The sequence below is a fragment of the Seriola dumerili genome, unplaced genomic scaffold (genome assembly GCF_002260705.1).
Source record: "Seriola dumerili isolate Sdu_G_001 unplaced genomic scaffold, Sdu_1.0 BDQW01000035.1, whole genome shotgun sequence".
Taxonomy (NCBI): Eukaryota; Metazoa; Chordata; class Actinopteri; order Carangiformes; family Carangidae; genus Seriola; species Seriola dumerili.
The window spans coordinates 2200527-2219669 of record NW_019174290.1 but is presented as its reverse complement, the minus strand read 5'-3'; the positions used below and the strand labels follow the sequence as shown (position 1 = coordinate 2219669).

General features: G+C 43.2%; 1 protein-coding gene across 1 annotated transcript in view; it reads right to left on the bottom strand.

The window, feature by feature from the left end:
* The window catches only part of radil (Rap associating with DIL domain), a 21011-nt gene extending 1868 nt beyond the window's left edge, over positions 1 to 19143 (bottom strand). The window contains exons 1-17 of the mRNA XM_022738108.1: positions 19060 to 19143; positions 18701 to 18815; positions 16972 to 17476; positions 12260 to 12375; positions 11964 to 12140; positions 11383 to 11875; positions 11170 to 11262; positions 10443 to 10573; positions 8729 to 8766; positions 8414 to 8565; positions 8136 to 8248; positions 7762 to 7878; positions 6621 to 6744; positions 3922 to 4094; positions 3342 to 3492; positions 1902 to 2128; positions 996 to 1338 (exon numbers count right to left, since the gene is read on the bottom strand). Of these exons, the coding sequence (XP_022593829.1) occupies positions 996 to 1338; positions 1902 to 2128; positions 3342 to 3492; positions 3922 to 4094; positions 6621 to 6744; positions 7762 to 7878; positions 8136 to 8248; positions 8414 to 8565; positions 8729 to 8766; positions 10443 to 10573; positions 11170 to 11262; positions 11383 to 11875; positions 11964 to 12140; positions 12260 to 12375; positions 16972 to 17476; positions 18701 to 18784 (3037 nt within the window). The 5' untranslated portion in view covers positions 18785 to 18815; positions 19060 to 19143. The remainder of the gene's footprint in view (positions 1 to 995; positions 1339 to 1901; positions 2129 to 3341; positions 3493 to 3921; positions 4095 to 6620; positions 6745 to 7761; positions 7879 to 8135; positions 8249 to 8413; positions 8566 to 8728; positions 8767 to 10442; positions 10574 to 11169; positions 11263 to 11382; positions 11876 to 11963; positions 12141 to 12259; positions 12376 to 16971; positions 17477 to 18700; positions 18816 to 19059) is intronic.

Here is a 19143-nt window from a genome sequence, read left to right as displayed (position 1 = left end):
CTGCATTGAAACGGCACGTTCAAATTTAAAGCTGCGTTAATTGATTTTTGGCCTTTTTATGGTTAACATGTTAGCAGACAACTAGCTACTTACACATCCTGCAGACAGAGAGCAACTTTATCTCTGAGTGTAATCATGTTTCTGGACGTCATTCTTGCCAGGACTTCCAACCCCTTAGAAAACGCATCTTTAATGCATGTTCAACAATCTTCTCCAGTTGCTAGATTTGTTTTCCGTACATTTGGTGCGCAGCAGACAACATACAGTGGGTTTATCAGTACTTCTTGTGAAAAACAACTGCTTCCTGCAACTGGAAACAACGCTGATCACAGCACTACAGACTGAATCAAACAGAAAATGTGTTATTTAACCAATTGTATGAGCTAAAAGAGGCTAAAAATTCAGCTTTAAGTGAATTTAGAATGCCACCAATTTTCTGCAGTAACATATGCCTATAGTTTGTTTCCAATACAATTTATGCACTCTGTATATTGCATATTGGTAATATATTATGTAGGGATACGCCAAGACTTCATTAAGTGAAGTGGGTATTGGACATGACTCGTTAACATTAAATACAGTTTAATTAATGCTGTATAAACAATCAGTGTTTCCACTATGAGTTAAATTCATTCATCATTAAGTTCATGGCTCATTTTACTTAACATAAAAATAATTCAGACGGGTTTCTCACAGTGAGATATCTAGATTTTAAATTTGGGAAAAAGAGACCAATGGTACCATATTGGCCCTCAGTATCAGAAGGTGAGGTATCCGAATCGGTATTAGGAGAGAAAAATATGGATCCTTAATATGGTGTATAATGAACTGCAAGATTTAGACTTTCAGCTGCACATTTGGGGTGGACAAAATAACAAAAACACTATGTAATATGTGATTTAGTACAAAGATTGTGGTGTTTCTGTGTGGGATTCCATTATACTGCTCATGTGTTCCTGTTATTTTGTCCACTTCCTGTATATAATTCAGCCTACCCTCCAGTCCATTGGTGATGAGTCCGTTGGTCTTCTTACTATCTGCCACAGTTCTGCTGGTGCAGCCGTTTGTCTGGGTGTTGGGGCCTATGATTGGCCCAGGCCCCCCTCCTCCTCCTCCTCCTCCTTCCGGGTACAGCGGGGTGTTAGGAGGGGTCAAGAGGCAAGACGGATCTGGATTTGCTGTTCGTGGATGGTGAATGGTGCCGTTCCTTCTGAGGCTGTGTGTATGTGTTTGGCCTGAGGGTCTGTCCCGTCCTCTCTCCTCTACTGTCTCTGCCACCACCTCGTCCCCGGGACCCCCAGAGCGGGGACTGCTGTGGGCCGGAGGCAACAGCTCCCTCTGTGTCAGGAAGGGACAGAAAGACTTAAGAAGTCACTACGAGAGCTAAAGTTGCCTGGATGCAGAGGAAGCCAATAGAAAGACCATAAACATTCCTGTTTTTCACCTGTGGTAGAGCACTATACTAAAAGCTTTGTTCCTAGATGCACTTCATTTAGAGATGATTACAGTTTGGATGTATAATCATTTACCTTTTGGCATATTTGTGAATGTATATGTGTTCCTGTGCGCACGTCTATGTGTATATATGAGGGTGCAGTAACACTAAGGATTATGGTCTAGTCAGCCGTTCCCACTAATTAGACAGCCTAAAGACTAATCAGATTAACCATGATTTAACCATGTCTAGGTTTCTGTGAGTGTGTGTGTGTGTGTGTGTGTTCGGGTTGGCTGGAGTAGAGGGTTTTTGTCTTTCATTTATGGGATTATGAGGAACTCCTCAACAACCACAGCTGCTGAGGCACATGGCCTGGATTACTGCTAGGTGTGTGTATTTGACAGAATGCGGTGTATACGTGTGTGTGTGTGTGTGTGTGTGTGTGTGTGAGAGAGAGTCTTGTGACCTGCACGTCGGGCCAGTCGGCTGTGTTGGTTCCGTTGGAGTGTGTGTGCACACTGGGAGTGCTGGTGTGTGTTTGCGTCTTGGTGCGTAGCCCCCACAGGTAGTGGCGGATGTAGAGCAGCTGTCTGTAGATGCTGTCCTCCACACACTCGCTGTCCAAGTCCACTCTGAAGCCGGCGCTGGGCAACACTATGGGAGGGTGGTTCTCAAAGCTCTCCAGGAGGTCCACTGAACACACACAAACTGATGTTAACAGATGTACGCACACACTCATGCATACACATCTACATCATTAAGGGCCTGATCCAGGATTGCTGTACAGCTGCTCCATCCACCTCTCACTCTTTCTGTTTTGCATCTACTGGTAAGTCAGCTGCTTATCCAGGTTTCTACTCACCGCCCTGTGTGTGAGGGTGTGTCCTCAACTTGTGTTACAATAGCGCTTCGATAACCAAAAGACATGATAGAATTATGTAATGATGAACAACCACAACTGCTAAAATGCAAGTGAGCTATTTTTCACGTTAGAAAAATGGGCCCATGGGCAATGAGGTTTTGTAATTCATTACTGGTGTCAGTGGTAAATACAGCAGCCAGTCAGAAATGAGAAAGGAGAGCGATAACATGATCAAAAGCTGGATAAGATGAATTATTTATACAATGATATGATTAACCAGGTTTTTCCAAATCTCTGTGTAAATCTGAATACTGTCTATAGATACACCTACTGTAGCTAAAACTTAACACAGGCTAACACAACAGTCCTGTAACTGTATGGTCACTTTTGAAGGCTGCAGTTTGTGGTGCTGTTGAACTGTATTTCATTTTACAGAGATGTGTTTCTATTACTCTCATTGATGTACATGCGGTGGACAAAATAATCATAGAAACACCAGCCTCCAAAAAGAACCATATTTCAATGAAAAAGTTCAATGAAAACCTCTCTAAAACAAATTCAACACAAACTGAACATTGTAACCTTCATGAAGGGGGGATTTATCAGGACAGGACTGTTAGTTTCAGATGGGTGTACCTAAAAACTGCCAACTGTGAGTGTATATGTCTTATATCCTGAACGATCAAAACAAGGACATGAATCAAAACCAGGGTACTGTGCGTGTAAGCATAAAGTGTTTAACAGCAGACGCCCTCTAGAATGTAAACTAACCCAAACTCATATTGATTATAGCAAATGTCCTTGTTCTGATTCATTTGTAATTGTTTGTGCTCAATCTTCACTGACACCCTCCAGAGAGAAGCTGCACTACAGCCCTTTCACCATCGGACTGACGACCTTTAGTTTGAATGGGGCTGAGATACAGACCGATATATATTGTACCTACCGGACAACCATAACAAGGGCTTTATGTTCCCATAATTCTATGGGCCACAAAAATAAAGTCATACAAACTCACTCACATCTATAAATTCACACGTGTACCTGTTCTGTATATGTAAGCCTCGTCCTCGCTGCTCGGTTGCCATGTTGGGACGGGGCCTATCTCTGCTGTGAGCTGGTACTGAGTGAGAATCCTGTGCAGCTGGACGGGTTTGAGAGTTGGGTGCTCACTGGACAACGCGCGCCAACTCAGCTGCAGACGGAGAGGGAGAAGAAGAAGAGGGAAAATTAATCAGAAGTCCTTTTGTAACACAGCTAAGCGATCAAAGGAGGTAAGACAATTTGTGGGCAGTGACAGGTTGTAGCTGGCTGTGTGGTACAGAGCTTTATCTATCCATAGCTGATCAGTGGGACAGTTCTGCCTGTGTGAGCCAAATAATAGCCAATCAAAGTTTTCCTGTTCTCTGCTATCTATACTTGAAAGACCACAGGATTTGGAACCGCCTACCTCCATTGTTTGGGTTGATGAAACTAATCTTAATAAGGTAAGCTTTTCTGTTCGTTTTTCAAGTATTGCCACCAAATTAGCACTAGCTCGCAAACAACAGACAAACAACAACAATAAAAAAAACAAAACAGACAAATCCTCTGCATGATTGAGAGGGGTGTTTGTGTGTGTTACCTGTGTGAGTTGTTGTGGGGCTGTGGCCAGTATGGACACAGTGCTGTTGAGTTTGGTGAAGAATTTGTCGGCCAGATGTCCCAGACCAGACCTACTCGCCCACTCCATGACCATTCGCAAACATGCCTGAATCTGCAGCACCTTGGAGCGCTGGAACCAACCACGAGATGGACCTACACACACACACACACACACACACACACACACACACACACACGCACAATTGTTAAGTTATTTCATCACAAACACTGCAGTAAATTTCTACTCTAGCGTTGCATGAGTGCACATCTGAGAGAGAGGCAGAGTAGAAGGGACTGTGTGTTTCTATGCATGTTTATGTGTGTATTGTACGGGAATAGAGAGATTAATTTTTAATTAAGTTGATATTGAAGTCAATGAAACAATAGCAACAGCCACCAGCCGCCGGCTCCTCGCAGAATACAAATCGAGACTGCTGCAGAAGGGCTGAGCTGGGTTTGTGTTTTACTGCACAACAAACCAGCACTCAGCCTGCATTCCTCACTCTGGCTAATCCCTTCTGTCTCTGTATCACATCAAAGAACTGAAAGAAGTTTTGAGGCTAGTTAAGCAGGCGATAACTCTAAATCTAGCATTTGTCAAGCAGGCATCCCAGAGTTTGTCAATCTGTCGGTACATTACCTCACTGCAGCCGTAATGCCTTTTTAAGCTTTCCGAAATACCCCCTAAAGTGAGCTCAGGTCTCTGCTGGGCTTTGGTACTAACAATGACAAACAACTGGACTACAAAACCTCTTTTTTTTTTTTCTTTTCTTTTTTTTCTCATACAAGGAGAAGCGAGCACATTTAGCTACTAGCTACTTTACATCTTCACTTCCTGTGCAAGTAGATACAAACAAGATGAAATACAAGTACTACAAATACAAACGTGTAGAAACGTAGAACCACACACACACACACACAATTGACAATAACTTAATGTAGGGCTACAAGTAATGATTATTTTCCTTATCAATGATCAATTTTCATATCTTCCAATTATTTTCATGATCAATCAACGAATTGCCTGTTGTCCTCAACCCATTGTAAAGGCACTACTAAAACCTTTGTATAAAGAGACATTTCAAAGTGTATCAATAGGTTGTGTGGCTCTCTGACACCTATTTTTGTGTTTGTCCTCTTATAATTATATGAGAAGCAATAAAGTAGAAAAAAGAAATCAGGAGCTATCTGAGCAGAGTAAGTAAATAAGATTCTGAATCTGGTCCGACAATCAATGCTAGAGATCGATGAACATTGAGTATGTGCAGATGAATATTGGTCAATACTGGTCAGTACCAAAAAACTGAGATTTCATATTCAGTTTAATACAAATTAGACATGACAGGAAGCTTCAGGCAGAGAATAAATCAGCAGCATTATGTTGAGACAGCTCCGACATAACTCTTCAAATATTCTACCATATGTTTTGGATGCACACACTCCCCTCTGTAATAGGCTTATGTCTAGGCATACAGTAATCTACGTGTGAGGCATCGCAAGCAGACGAGACATCACTTAACCCCTTAGCCAAGGTGTCATAATGCTTCATAGCACCTCTAGACACAGAAAAGACACTGTGCACTCTCAAACCAACAGTCCAAACAACAAAGAGCTATCCATTATGATCTGTTTGCAGGGGGCGAGATGTCACAACACACTCGTACACACAATCAAACAAATCAATGACAGAGCAGAGCATCTGCAGCATGTTACATCGCTTCATCTTGAATTCCTCGATCAGTCTTTTTTTCCCTGAGCGAATGTGAGTGAGCGAGCGAGCGAGCGTGCGCGTGATTTGCAGAGGGTCCGTTGCAAACGTCAGCGTTACCTGGTACAAACTCACTTCACTGTTACCATGGACACCATCAGCAGAGAAATATCAATGAGCGACAAAAAAAAAAAAAAAAAAAGGGGGCGCGAGGGAGAGAAGGAAAAAGCCAGATAGACAGGATGGGAGAGAAGGGAGAGGGAGGTGGGGATGAAGTGGGAGACAGGGTAGCCTCTGCATGAATATAAAGGTATTTCTCCTTCTCCCTTTGCCAGACATGTGATCTCTCCTGTCTCCACCGGCTAATGAAGACATATGGTGTGTGTGTGTGTGGTGTGTGTGTGTGTGTGTGTGTGTGTGTGTGTGTGTGGCTGCAGATATAAAGTGAGGGTGTGGAGGTTGGAAGTGATGGGTAGTCAGACACCTACATATAGCTGGTGGTAAATGACTGTTTTCTGTATTTAGACAAGGTAATAGACTATTAGCAAGGTCATCACAACAACTGAATGGCCTTCCAGCCCTTTACCCTTCACTCTGCCCTTAGTCGCCCCTCCCCTTCTCTATCTCCTCTCTCTCTCTCTCTCCATCCAACCCAACCTCGACTCCTCTTTGTCTCACCCCCTGATGGCCAGATGGAAGGAAGGAAGGCAGGAAGGAGGAGGAGGAGGAGGAGGAGGAGGAGGAGGAGTAAGAGGGGGGAGAAACAGAATGCAGTTAGGAGAAGGGCATTGAGGACAAATCTGGGTTAGTCTCTGTCAAAATGCTGACAAGGACACAAGGACACACTCTCTCTCTCTCTCTCTCTCTCTCTCTGTGTGTGTGTCACAAACACTAACAACTGTATAAATCCGGAGGGAGGTCTAATGGAAGAGAGAGTGTGAGTGTGCATGCTTTTTTTGTTGTTGCCCTACCTTTGTCCATTAGCTGGTTAAACAGCGACACATTGGAGAAGAAGAAGAGGTAAGCAAACATCTGAGCCTGGATCTCCGGGTGGACCTGGTAGCCCTGCAAAAGCTCCTGGGCATTTTGAAACACCTGAACACACACACATAGGAAAACACATGTCAGTGTGTCAACATCACACTGTTGCTTTTGTCAATCATATATAGACAAGAATTATACATAATATCACATACTTTACACATTATGCATCAGCGAAACTATACCCAAGTAAAATGTTCAAACCTAAGACTTTTTATGGAAATATTCCAGTGTCTTGTGCATCATGTCAGACACAGTTGGTATCTTTGCTTTGGGATCTCTTTAATATAAAGTTCTGAGAGTATGAACTGTTTGTATTAACCAGTGATGCATCAGCAGCTCAGAAAGTTTCAACTACTTGTCGAACGGATTTTAGATCCGTTTTCATCAGTTTCTCTGTGAGGCAAGTGAACAGTCGAAACACATGGTTCCATTGTAGGGAAAAATGTGGATAAGAAACAAGAGTTTGGCTGTTCTGACCTTTGCAGACATTTGTCACCTCATGTGAGACAAGATTTCTTGCTGTATGAAGCAAAATAAGGAGAGGTGTCAACAGCCCACTCTGTCCTATGGGCCAGTGTGTCACTATTTATAGCAGAGAATATACCCTTCAGACCTAATCAATTTTTAAAATTATTTTTAGAATTTCTTTAAATTCATCCACGATCCCCTTAACTATTTCTGTAATTAAACAGAACATTATTGATTAATTTGTAGATTATTTTTATGGCTAATCATTGTATCTTCATTGTGAATTAATCTTCCAATATATGATAATAGAGTAAGAATCCTGTCACTTTATCCCAAGGTCTTCAGATTGTTTATTTTCTCCAAACTACAGTCAGAAACTCAAATATTCAATTTAAACCACAAAACAGCAGCAAATGCTCATCGTTGAGAGATTCCCACCAGAGAATGATTGGCATATTTCCTTGATAAAAGTGATCAATCGATTATTAAAATTGCTGTCAATGCATTCTCTGCCAATTAACTAATTAATCAATCGACTAATTGTTTAATCACTAGACCTAACTGCACTACAATACAGTATAAAAAACAAGACGTGCTTACCTGGAGAACCCTGCGTATAGGTTCAGGAAACCCTACACCTCCTTTCCAGCAGGGCTCAGAGCTGTCAACTGGGAATGGATTACAGTCCAACAAACCTGGTAACACTACATAAAGAGCCTGGACACACACACACACACACACACACAAGTTAGTCATACTCTTACCTCATCTAGTCATAAATATTGTGTGTGTGTGTGTGTGTGTGTGTGTGTGTGTGTGTGTGTGTGTGTGTGTGTGTGTGTGTGTGAGACAACTCAATCAGATCCTCTGTGTAATGAGGGTCTGTTATTATTCATGTAGGCCAGTTTTAAAAACAAGATAAAAAATGTCTTCATCATTAGGAGGATGGCGCTGTTGCCACCGTGACAGATTACCTTGGTGATATAGTAGACACATTGTTGGAAAGTGTACATGATCACTTCTTCCAAGATAGTCATTGCCTCCTCATTGGCTGATATGGTCGCCGATAGCAACGACTCCTTTGACCCTACACACAGATGACAGAGGCAGAGGCATATTTAAGAGATATATACTGAGAGAGAGGGAGTGTTGCAGCTGTATCAGTATCTACTGGATGTCAGTGTGAGTAATGACTCTTCAGCCAAGTTGTTTCCACGCTCATCATTCAGACTGTGTGTGTCTGTGTGTGTACCTTGCAGTGTCTCTATGCTGTGTGTGTACGCTGGTGCTCTTTGCTGTATAAAGTAGAGGATCTCGATGGAGTTGGACATCCAGAAGAAGATGGTCTGCAGGTCTGGGATCAAGTCTGAGATACTGAGCAGAGACAGGGAGGCCGGGTCCTGGCTACATGGACACACACATACACACACACACACACACACAGAAACAGTGGAGGGTTAAACGCAGTTAGGTAGACAGACTGACAGACTGGACACACCGACATACACTGTACAAAAAGCACACATGCTCTCTTTCTTTCTAACACAAGTCGGAAAACAATACTCACTGCTGAGCTTGCTTCTGAGCCAGCTCCTTTGTCTTCTCCTGAAAGGTGCACCCACACACACACACACACACACACACAGAGAGAGCAATTAAGTGCTCATTAAACTTTTAGGATGTGCGTAGGAGAAGCACACTTCATGACGCTATCACTAACCTGGCGAGAGAAATACCGCTATCATATTTACGAAACCTTGCATGCTCACAGTGACACACATTGATAATTATCTTGTGCCCTATTGGCCTAAATATAATATTACCCTTATTATAAATACAATAAATAATAAAAACACCCTTCAGGAAAGAAAGTACCCACACGATTTTATACAGCAAATCCCAGATATTTAAATAACGCTAACTAACAAAACTGAATTTGACTCAAGATTACATCAGGATCGGCCAAATAATTTCCTGATATTTACCAGCTTTTAAATAATAATAATAATAATAATTTTGTATATCATTTTCCAAAGACTTACAAAGAGCTTCACACAGTAAACAACACCAAATAAATCTAGGATAAACTATTAAAACACAATAAAGCAAAACAAACATAAACAGACAAATTTACACACAGACACAAGTACAAAATAAGCTCCACGCACCAAATGACAGAAGCTAACAGCAAGTTGTAGAGTGTTAACATGAAAACGTCTATCTGTACAAGTGTGTTTTGAGAAGGGACTTGAGGGTAGATACCTAATTGGAAAGCCTACAGTCCTCTGGCATGGTGTCCCAGAGTCGGGCGCTTTGATAGCGAAGGCTCTGTTATCTCTAGTTAGCCACCTTGATCTAGGGACAGCCAGGAGATCCATGCCAGAGGAGCTGGGCTCATAAACAGCGAGGAGTTCAGAAATATAATTTGGGGCCTTGAATGTTATTAGCAACATTTTCAAAACAATATTAAAATGAAGTCTGCCAAGGTTATTGTGGATTGAATCTTTGACATCCAACATTTACCTGAGGCAGTTTATAAGGTAATTTAGACTGCTGGTGTCGGCCACTGTTAAGGGTACATATAGTTGGGTGTCATCTGCATAAAAGGGACATTTTAGATTTACAAATAACATCCCCAAGTGGAAGCATGTTTATTGAGAATAACAATGGACCTAGAACTGAGCCTTGTGGCCCTGCTACATGTAATTTGGGCTGTGGAAGATGAGGGATTACCAACCGAAACATAGAAAGTTATATGGCTCAGATATGATTTGAATCAACGAAGGGACTTCTTTAGGTGATTGAGCGCCTGAGCCTTTGGTAAGTCGTGTCAAATTCAGCACCAAGGTGAAGCAGTATCAGAACCGAGCAGTCACCAGCATCAGACACAATCAATAGATCATTAGCAACATTCAAAATGGCACTTTCTGTACTACGATGAGATTTAAACTCAAATTTCTCCAAAATGTTATTTTTATTCATGATTAAATAATAATTCAGTGAATCAATAAATAAATTTAAAAAAAACAATATGACAAGAGGTAGCCAAGTAGTTGTTGCTACAGAAATTCAACAATTGCTCAATTCATGGTTTAGTTAGAGGTGAATATTGTGTGTGCCTGTCTGTAATACAATTTACAAAGGAAATGCAACCGTGTTTAACTATTCACCTGACCTGACACGGCTGACTGGTTTCCCTCCACATGGGGTCATCTTAATGACCAAAGCACCACAGAGACCGAAAGACAAACACGGAGACAGTTAGACAGGCAGACACTGACCCATGCGATGGTCTGAATTCGCCGCACGATCTTGAGCAGCAGTTTTCCAAAACTCCCAGGTGGGAAGGTTGAGGCAGAGTGTTGTATGCACAGACACAGCAGGTAGGCTGGTGTCAGCTTATGGTCGTCTCCTAGGAGAAACACACAGGTTTAAAAGGATCACATCAACCCGGTTATAAAAGACTTGAATGTCATTTTTCAATTGATTGATTCTATATTCACCATTTGATTTCTATAACCTTTGACAACAAAAAGAAAATTGATGAAACGGGGCTCTTACTCTCAGGAATCGGACATTGATTAATGCTCTTCTCACCATTTTTCCTTAGCTCTCTTTTTTGTTTCAATATTAGGGGTGACTGCGCCCAAATCCCTGTGTGATGAACTGTACCTGTGTATTTTATTTACAACCTCATCCCAGCCCTCATTTTGTTGTTCTGTAGCTCATGTTGCAGAGATACATTAAAAAACATTTTTTTAAATGCTTTGTGGACCAAGATGAGATTCTATGCAGCTCCTCTGTATCGTTCTGTCAAAATCTGGGCAAATAAAACCCAAACTATCTGCATGGCTAGATACTACTAGAGGTAAAAACATCATTTTTTTGTAATTTGGGTGAAATTACATTTTAATTGCAACACAGTACATCAACTGAGATTAAAAAAGTCTGTATTGTGTGAGTCTACTGAAGTTTTGTTTCCTATATATTGTAAGTCAGAGCACACACCTCCAGGTTCTATGAGGGACACAATTCTGTTTAACAGCTGGTCTTCATGAGCCTGGTCAAACTCCAGCTGTAGCCTCCTTTTCTGACCTCCCCCTCTTCCTCCTCCTCCTCCTCCTCCGCCTCCTCCGCCTCCTTCCCCTCCTGTCAAACTAAGGGGTCCTCCTGCTGTTGTCCCCCCGCTGCGGGGTTTCACCAGGTGGGGTTTGAAGCTACGTCTGACTGCCGGAGCACTCGACACCTGGGCTGCTCTGTCCTTCAGCACAGAACCACACATCTTACAAGTCTGAGCCCCGCCCTCTACTTCCTCCACTCCTGCATCGTAAAGCTGCCCCAGGGTGCGAAGGCGTGCCAAGGTCTGAGCAGGCAGAGGCTTAGCACCCGTGGGGTCCTTGTACAGGAAGATGTAATGCGCTCCGAAGGAGAGGAGGTCACCGTGTCGCAGCGTGGTGGAGCGCTCGCAGCGGGAAAAGTTCACCAGAACGGTGGCGTGGAGCACAGGCTCAACCGCAACACAGAACCGCTGACTTTCCGCCAACTCCTCTCCCTTGTTGTTATTGTTGGCATGGCGACGGGGAGCAGGGACTCTGCGCAAGCGGCAGTGGAGGGGCAGGATGTCAGGGGAAAACAGGCAGATGTTGGGACGAGCTGATGGAGTCTCCTGACCGACTGTGTGCTGCTCTCTGTTCAGCAGGTACACCAGGCAGTCCTGCAACACACAACACGACCAATGTCACAACATGATCAGAAATATCAGAGGTCCGGAACAGCACACATCTTCTATCTACTATCCTCACCTGCCGATTGTATCCCTGCAGCAGGAGGAGATGTGGCGACTGGTACAGAGAGTGCCTCACCCCTCCCTGACTCCCCTCCTCTTTCCTCCGGCCGCTGGAGGCCACTTCACGTTCCCGGCCCCTTAAGGGCCCTGGCAGCGTGGAGTAATAACGCTTGGGCTCGTCTCCTACTCCCAGCTGAAAAGACATGCACACACAGAGACACACAAGCATTCAGGACCTAAGCCAGGCTGATAACAAGTCCCATGAATAATAACAATCAATCATCCTGACTAAGCTTCAATGGAAGGCCCCACCTGGTTGAGGCTGGTTTCACTGAGGCTGCGGCAGAAGGATGAGTTGCTGGAGCGGGGCAGGGTCAGTGTCCCCTTCGCCCTGTTCCTCTGGAGCTTACGAGCTTGGGCATTAATATCTACAGGATGGCAGAGAGGAATAGCAAGCGAGAGAACAGGGAGGGAGAGAGAAGGGCAAGAGGTAGAACGGGTGGAGAATAATAATAAGGAGCAAAAGGAGGAAGCGGAGCAGGGAAAGAGAAGTTGAGGACACAGAATAAAAGAAAGGTAAAAGTGTGGAAAATAAAAAAGAAAGTGTACTTAAATGTGACATGCACCGTTAGAATGTAAGACTGACTCATGAGTGAGGTCCGGATTAAGTAACGTCTTAGGCACAGTCATGTGTGAACCGAGTGGAAACAGAGTAAAACCAGTCAGATGAAGTCAATGGCGCTGGATGAGGCAGCACATGTGGCTGACAACAGTGAACCTGATGAAAGGTGAACTCAGCTGCTCCTCATGGTTTCAATCGGAGGACTTTGAGGCCATGCAATGGCTCACACAGATTGACACACACACTCACACTGGTTGAATCACTGGCAATGGGTGTGGCACTGGTGACAAGGCAGGTAGAGGTGGTCTCCATGGCAATGACTGACAGCCACCCTACCTGAGGCCAGTCCCCACCTTTAGAGCTGGACTGTACCACTCGACCAGACCGTAGGGGGGAGCTCCTGTGTTTGCCAAGCCCGGACCGACCCATTAGAGCCGCCAGGAATTGGGGGGTTTTGGGCCCTACAGCAGGGTGGGAGGGGTTAGGAGGGGGAAGGCTGAGACAACACCCCCCCACCAAGACACCAAGCACAGAATAACTCCCATAAACACACACACACACACCAGCCGCACACACACCACTAGACATGCAAGCACTGTGGAGCAAAAAAAGGTCTGTGACGCTTCTAGTGAGTCACACCACCAGTTGGTAGAAAGAGATACACGGTTAAAGGTGTGAGGTACAGGATTTTCCTCCTAACATATCACTGTCAAATTAATAACTTTAACATTTGGTCTCCTTTGTGCTTTCATGTGAGTCAATTTAGGGTTTTTTTTTTGTTTTCTTTTTTTTTTTTTTAACACCCAGTGAACTGGCAGCAGAGTTGGGGATGTAGAATATTTCACTTACAGATGATAATATAATTAATTTGGCTGTGATGTGTTCATGTGTTTAATGAAAATCCTACAGTACCTTTAAAGTGCTATCTCGTCATAGAAAGTGTATGTGAGAATACACACAATTCACAAATGCACGTGCACGCTCACATGTACACCAAGGGGAGAAAAAAGGACACAAAGTTAGAGACAGAAGAGAGAACGAAAGGGGACTCAAGGGTATGTGACCTTGTAAACACTATAACACAACAGAGAAAGGGGTTAGTGTGAAAATTAAAATATGTGTATTTATATGTATTAGTTTATCCCGGAAGACTTTCTTTGCTGTGATTGTCTTTTGTTGATATTTTCAGATGCTAAACAGAAAGGTATAAGCTGTTTAACTGTGTTTGCGATGTTTTAAAGCACAGTTTAAAAAAAAAAAATGCTTTTAATGAGATGGGTAAGGCTGGGGATAATCTATATTTTACTAAATGTAAACAAATCAAGTCTGTGTTGCCAGAGCCTGATATAGTTTATTTCTCTGTGCTTTCTCTGTTGCACTGGGTGACATCTTCCATCACTAAAACTCTGCAGTTTTATTTTGAGTCAATCCCACATACATCATCCTGCCGTAAATACTTAACCTGCACACCAAATGTGTCTTAATCTGCTGTTGAAAATAGTCCCCAACAAATGCATAGTCTAAAACTGCAGTAACACGCTGTTTTAAGAAATTACAGAAACCTACAAGAACAGTGGAAACAGTGTCTTTCTGTGATAATACACTTAACCAGAAAAGTAGGGATCTGTTACATGCAGAAAAGTGATAAAACATTTAATAAGATGAATACGCGCACAAGCACGGCACAGACAATGTAGGGAGGTCAGAAAGAATTTGAACCTAACTTGGAAAACGTGACGGAACCATGGCATTTATGTTTATTTCATCCATAAATTGAGGGAAGCTACAGTTCTCATTGATCCACACAGATGTGGTGTTTTCACCTGCCACAATGTTTTGTCACTTCACATCCTTGATGGACGTCATAGTTTATTTGCTAAATCTGTTTCCATTGCACTTTGTTGTATTTTGCTTTTATTGACATGCCAACTTTTCCACCTTAACCAAACGTAAACTAACTTTTTTTTTTTTTTGCAATAACCTTACTTTTTTGGACTTTTTTATGCACAAATTGAAAATACACAAATATTGAAATGTGCATACACAGTTTTGCTGAGCGAAGCTGAATGAAGATCACAGACAAAGTCTTCAGTCAGTCTTTTGCGATGTGTTTATTGCACATGTTTATATCGCGATGACGATGAAATTAAGCTTAAATCGGTCAGCACTAGTATTAACATGCGTCTTCAGTGATCCGATCACAAGTGGAGCTCTCAGTTTGTCAGTTCACACCTGACCTTAAAATGCGTCTCCACATGTGTTTCGATTGACCACTTGTGATCGGATCTCACTGCCAAGCTTTATATACAAATAACCAATCTATGCCCCGCTCGCTCTCTCACACACACCGACACTAACACACACACACACAAGCATATTAACAACGGACATGCGAGATCCGATCACAAGAGGTCAATAGAGACGCATGTGGAGACGCCAGGTGTGAACTGACGAACTGAGAGCTGTCCACTTGTGATCGGATCACCTGAGACGGATGTTAATACCAGGTGTGAACAGGGCCTATGAAACTGTGGCGGGACTAAGACTGTCAGAGGACGTCAGTAGAGTAGGCGGCCCGTCAATGTGGACACATGTGGCCCTGACTACCCGAGAGATCGGATCTCAAATGCGTCCTCGATGCATCTTGGGTGCGTTCACACCGGGGTTGTGCCGATGGACGATGGTATCAGTGATCAGTAAATCAATACTAAATTGAATTTGCCTGCCACAGTTTAACGTATATAAGTGACGTCGCTCACAGGGTAACGTAACGTTTACGTAACACACAGGTGTTGAGCCATTAGAAAATGCAGAGCACCACCAGCCTTATCCGTTCAGGGTTTCATGCTTTTACGGGTTACACTGTTAATTGTCTTCTCTTCCATCTGAAAATTATACCGCTGCATCACACAAGAATATAACACAGTAAAAGAGATTGCTGACTGACTCTCTGGCTACCACAGATGTTGACATAGCAACCAGTAACCCTGGCATGCTTCGTGAGAAATGTTAGTGTTGCTGGAAAGTGCGACAGTGAGGCTGAAAATACTTGCTCTATCGCTCTGAACACTCTTGTTCTCTAACTGGGTGTTTGTGAATTTCTTCAACAGGATGCACAGGGATGAGTGTGTGTGCGCACGTGTGTGTAAATGGAAAACTTTTCATCAATCAGTAAACCAATTTCACATAAAGGTCACTGCATGGTTCCTGAAGAGAGACACACATTCACACAGACATAGATTCATATTACTGCAATGCAGATGTAAAGTCACAACAGTTGTTTTCCTGAGTTTTTGCAGTGTGTTATTATCTATTGAAATCTATCTACAAAATAGAGTCAGTCTCTCAGGGAAACTGTAATATCACTTAAGAGTTCACAGTTCAGGTGTGAGCCAGTACAGTTATGTGCAGGTACTTTAGCATGAAAGTGAATATCACCTCCCTCGAGTAGAAATGTGTCATTCATATAAACACCAGAGTGTCCTCACTGATCCACACCTCTGGTTGCAAAGGATTCAGCTTTCACTCAATCAATCGACCAGCTGTCCATGCATTTCTACTGCACTGTGTTTGTGTGTGTGTGTGTGTGTGTGTGTGTGTGTGTGTGTGTGTGTGTGTGTGTGTGTGTGTGTGTTTCTTTAAGTGTTCGACTGCACATGTGAATGTGTGTCTCTCTACAAGAAACCCAGATGAAAAACTGTCTTCACAGATCAGCAGCTCCATATACAACAAACATTGGTAATCACACAGAAATGAAATTTTCTCCATGGGATAACATCTGACAAAAGCTCTGATACTGCATCTCCACACACACACACACACACGCGCGCACGCACGCGCGCACGCACGCACACACGCACGCACACACACACACACAAAATCACTGCAGAGGAGCTAACGAGNTGTGTGTGTGTGTGTGTGTGTGTGTGTGTGTGTGTGTGTGTGTGTGTGTGTGTGTGTGTGTGTTTCTTTAAGTGTTCGACTGCACATGTGAATGTGTGTCTCTCTACAAGAAACCCAGATGAAAAACTGTCTTCACAGATCAGCAGCTCCATATACAACAAACATTGGTAATCACACAGAAATGAAATTTTCTCCATGGGATAACATCTGACAAAAGCTCTGATACTGCATCTCCACACACACACACACACACACGCACGCACGCACACACGCACACACACGCACGCACACGCACGCACACGCACGCACACGCACGCACACACACACACAAAATCACTGCAGAGGAGCTAACGAGCTGTGCTTTTCTGCTGAGTTTGACATGTTAAGAAAGAAAGGGAATTAGACCAGCTGCTGTGTGTGTGTATGTGTGTACCTGTCTGTCTATAAATATGTGTGTGTGTGTGTGTGTGTGTGTGTGTGTGTGTGTCTGTTTCCTCACCAGCAGTGATGGTATCCTTCTCCTTGGCGTTGAGTTCCTCCACCTCTGCTCTCCTGCGCAGCTCAAATCTGCGAGCGTGTCCTTCTCGGGGTTTCCACAGCTCTTGGAGCAGCAGCGGCTTTTCATTGTCCCCCAGTGCACGCAGGCATTCAGTCCGCCAGCCCCCTCCTCCTATCCCCCCTCCCCCCTCCAAGTGTCCGATCACATCGCACAGGACATAAGAGTGGGCAGCATCCTTGTTGAGCGAGTAACGCTCGAGTGCCTCTTTCACCAGCTCCTGCGCACTGGAGCGTGGCGTGGCCAAGACGCTCTTGTAGTTGGCACCAGCACAGATTTCATCCCCAAAAATCTTCAGCACCCCAGGGGCCGAGCTCTGTGTGGACAGTTCAGCTGGGTCATCCGCCGGTCGCTCCGGGGGTTCAGTTGTTGAACGCCGGTCCCCACGGGTGTTTGTTCCAGTTTCTGCTGGAACACGGTCTCTGTAACTAAGAGTGCGGTACAGGACCTGAGGAACAGACAGACAACAACGACTTCACTGTAGGGCCACAGTATAACAGACAATATGTCAAGTATATGCCTCTTGTACTACATATTAAAGTCAGTTCAACCAAATCACAAAAAACATTTGCCTCTAATGGTGTCTAGCCAGGCAGATTGCTTTGATTTAGGGCTGCACAATATGCAAAGAAAAGAAAAATATGTGCAACTATATTGGCAGATATTGCGATTGGGATTTCAGTTGGATTGGAGGTTTCTGCATTTCATTTTCACTTTAACAAATTCAAAAATGATGATGACGTGATTTTGTTGGGTCTTGTACCAAACAAACTACACATTTGTAGGCAGGCCATAAGTGTTGTAGCACCACAACACTAATGGTGCTAAAAAACAAAAAGCACAACAATGTGACACATTTTTACTTTATCAAAAAAATTGCAGCATTTTTTGCAGCTCCTGCGATTTGGATACTGCACTTGGCCATATTGCGATTAATTGTGCAGCCCTACTTTGGTTTTATTTGCCATGGTCTGGAAACATCCATCTCTGTCATTTCTGCCAACACCAAATGTCACATCTCAAAACCACAAATGTCAACCTCATGGTGGCGCTAGAGGGAAAGTCAGTAGGATTCATCCTCCAATAACCATGAATGTTCATGAATTCAAATCTCAGTCAAATTTCATGGCAATCCATCCAACAGTTGTTCCCATATCTCAGTCTGCACCAAAGCGGTGGACTGACCGACACTGTAATCCCAAAAGCCACAACACCAGCCTGACAAAACAAAAATCATATCTTTCCAAAAACAGTATCACAGTTACAGTGAATAACCCATTTTAACCTCACAAAATAAACCCAAACTATTTACATGGATAAATAACACTAGAGACAAATGAGAAATGTGTTGTGTTTTTTTCTTGGTAACTGAACTGACCATTCATTATGTGTCATACAACATATTTAGATATAGTGCACATCTAACCACTTCAGTAAATACTGCATATATATATATATATGTATATATATTAATACGTTCATTTGCTAGCATGTGTTTGTTTTCACTCTCTATTTTGACCTCTGTTCAACTAGGATGGTCCGTTGAGATTGAAAGAGTTCTGATCAAAGTGACAGAGAGTGTGTGTGTGTTTGTGCGTGTGTGTGTGTGTGTGTGTGTGTGTGTGTGTGTGTGTGTGTGTGAGTACAGTCACTTCTGGACCTCACTGTATACCTGCGTGAAGGTCCTGCTCTGGCGCTTCAGGCGGCTCTTGGACGGTAGGGACATACTGGCCCCAGAGGAAGAACCGTAGAACATGATGCTGCTGTTTGTTTCACAGACTCCACAACTGGTGAGCAAGGACACACATTTCAAAATCTTCATTTGAATCCAAAGGATTCAAATATTTACAGAGGCAGCACACACACACACAAACACACACATGGCTACATCTTACACTTACTTTTGGAACATTTGTAGATCTGGAAAGTAAAGAAAATCTACTCTAAATCTATTATGGAATATGTATCCACCACAAACAGACCACGATTAATAACAAAAACTGTGTGCATGTGAGTGTGTCTGGCCAGTACCTTGATGCAGTTACGAAATGTCACCTCTATGTGCAGCAGCACCAGGTAAAAGTTTAGAGTTGCACGTCAGATGCTTTGCATTTC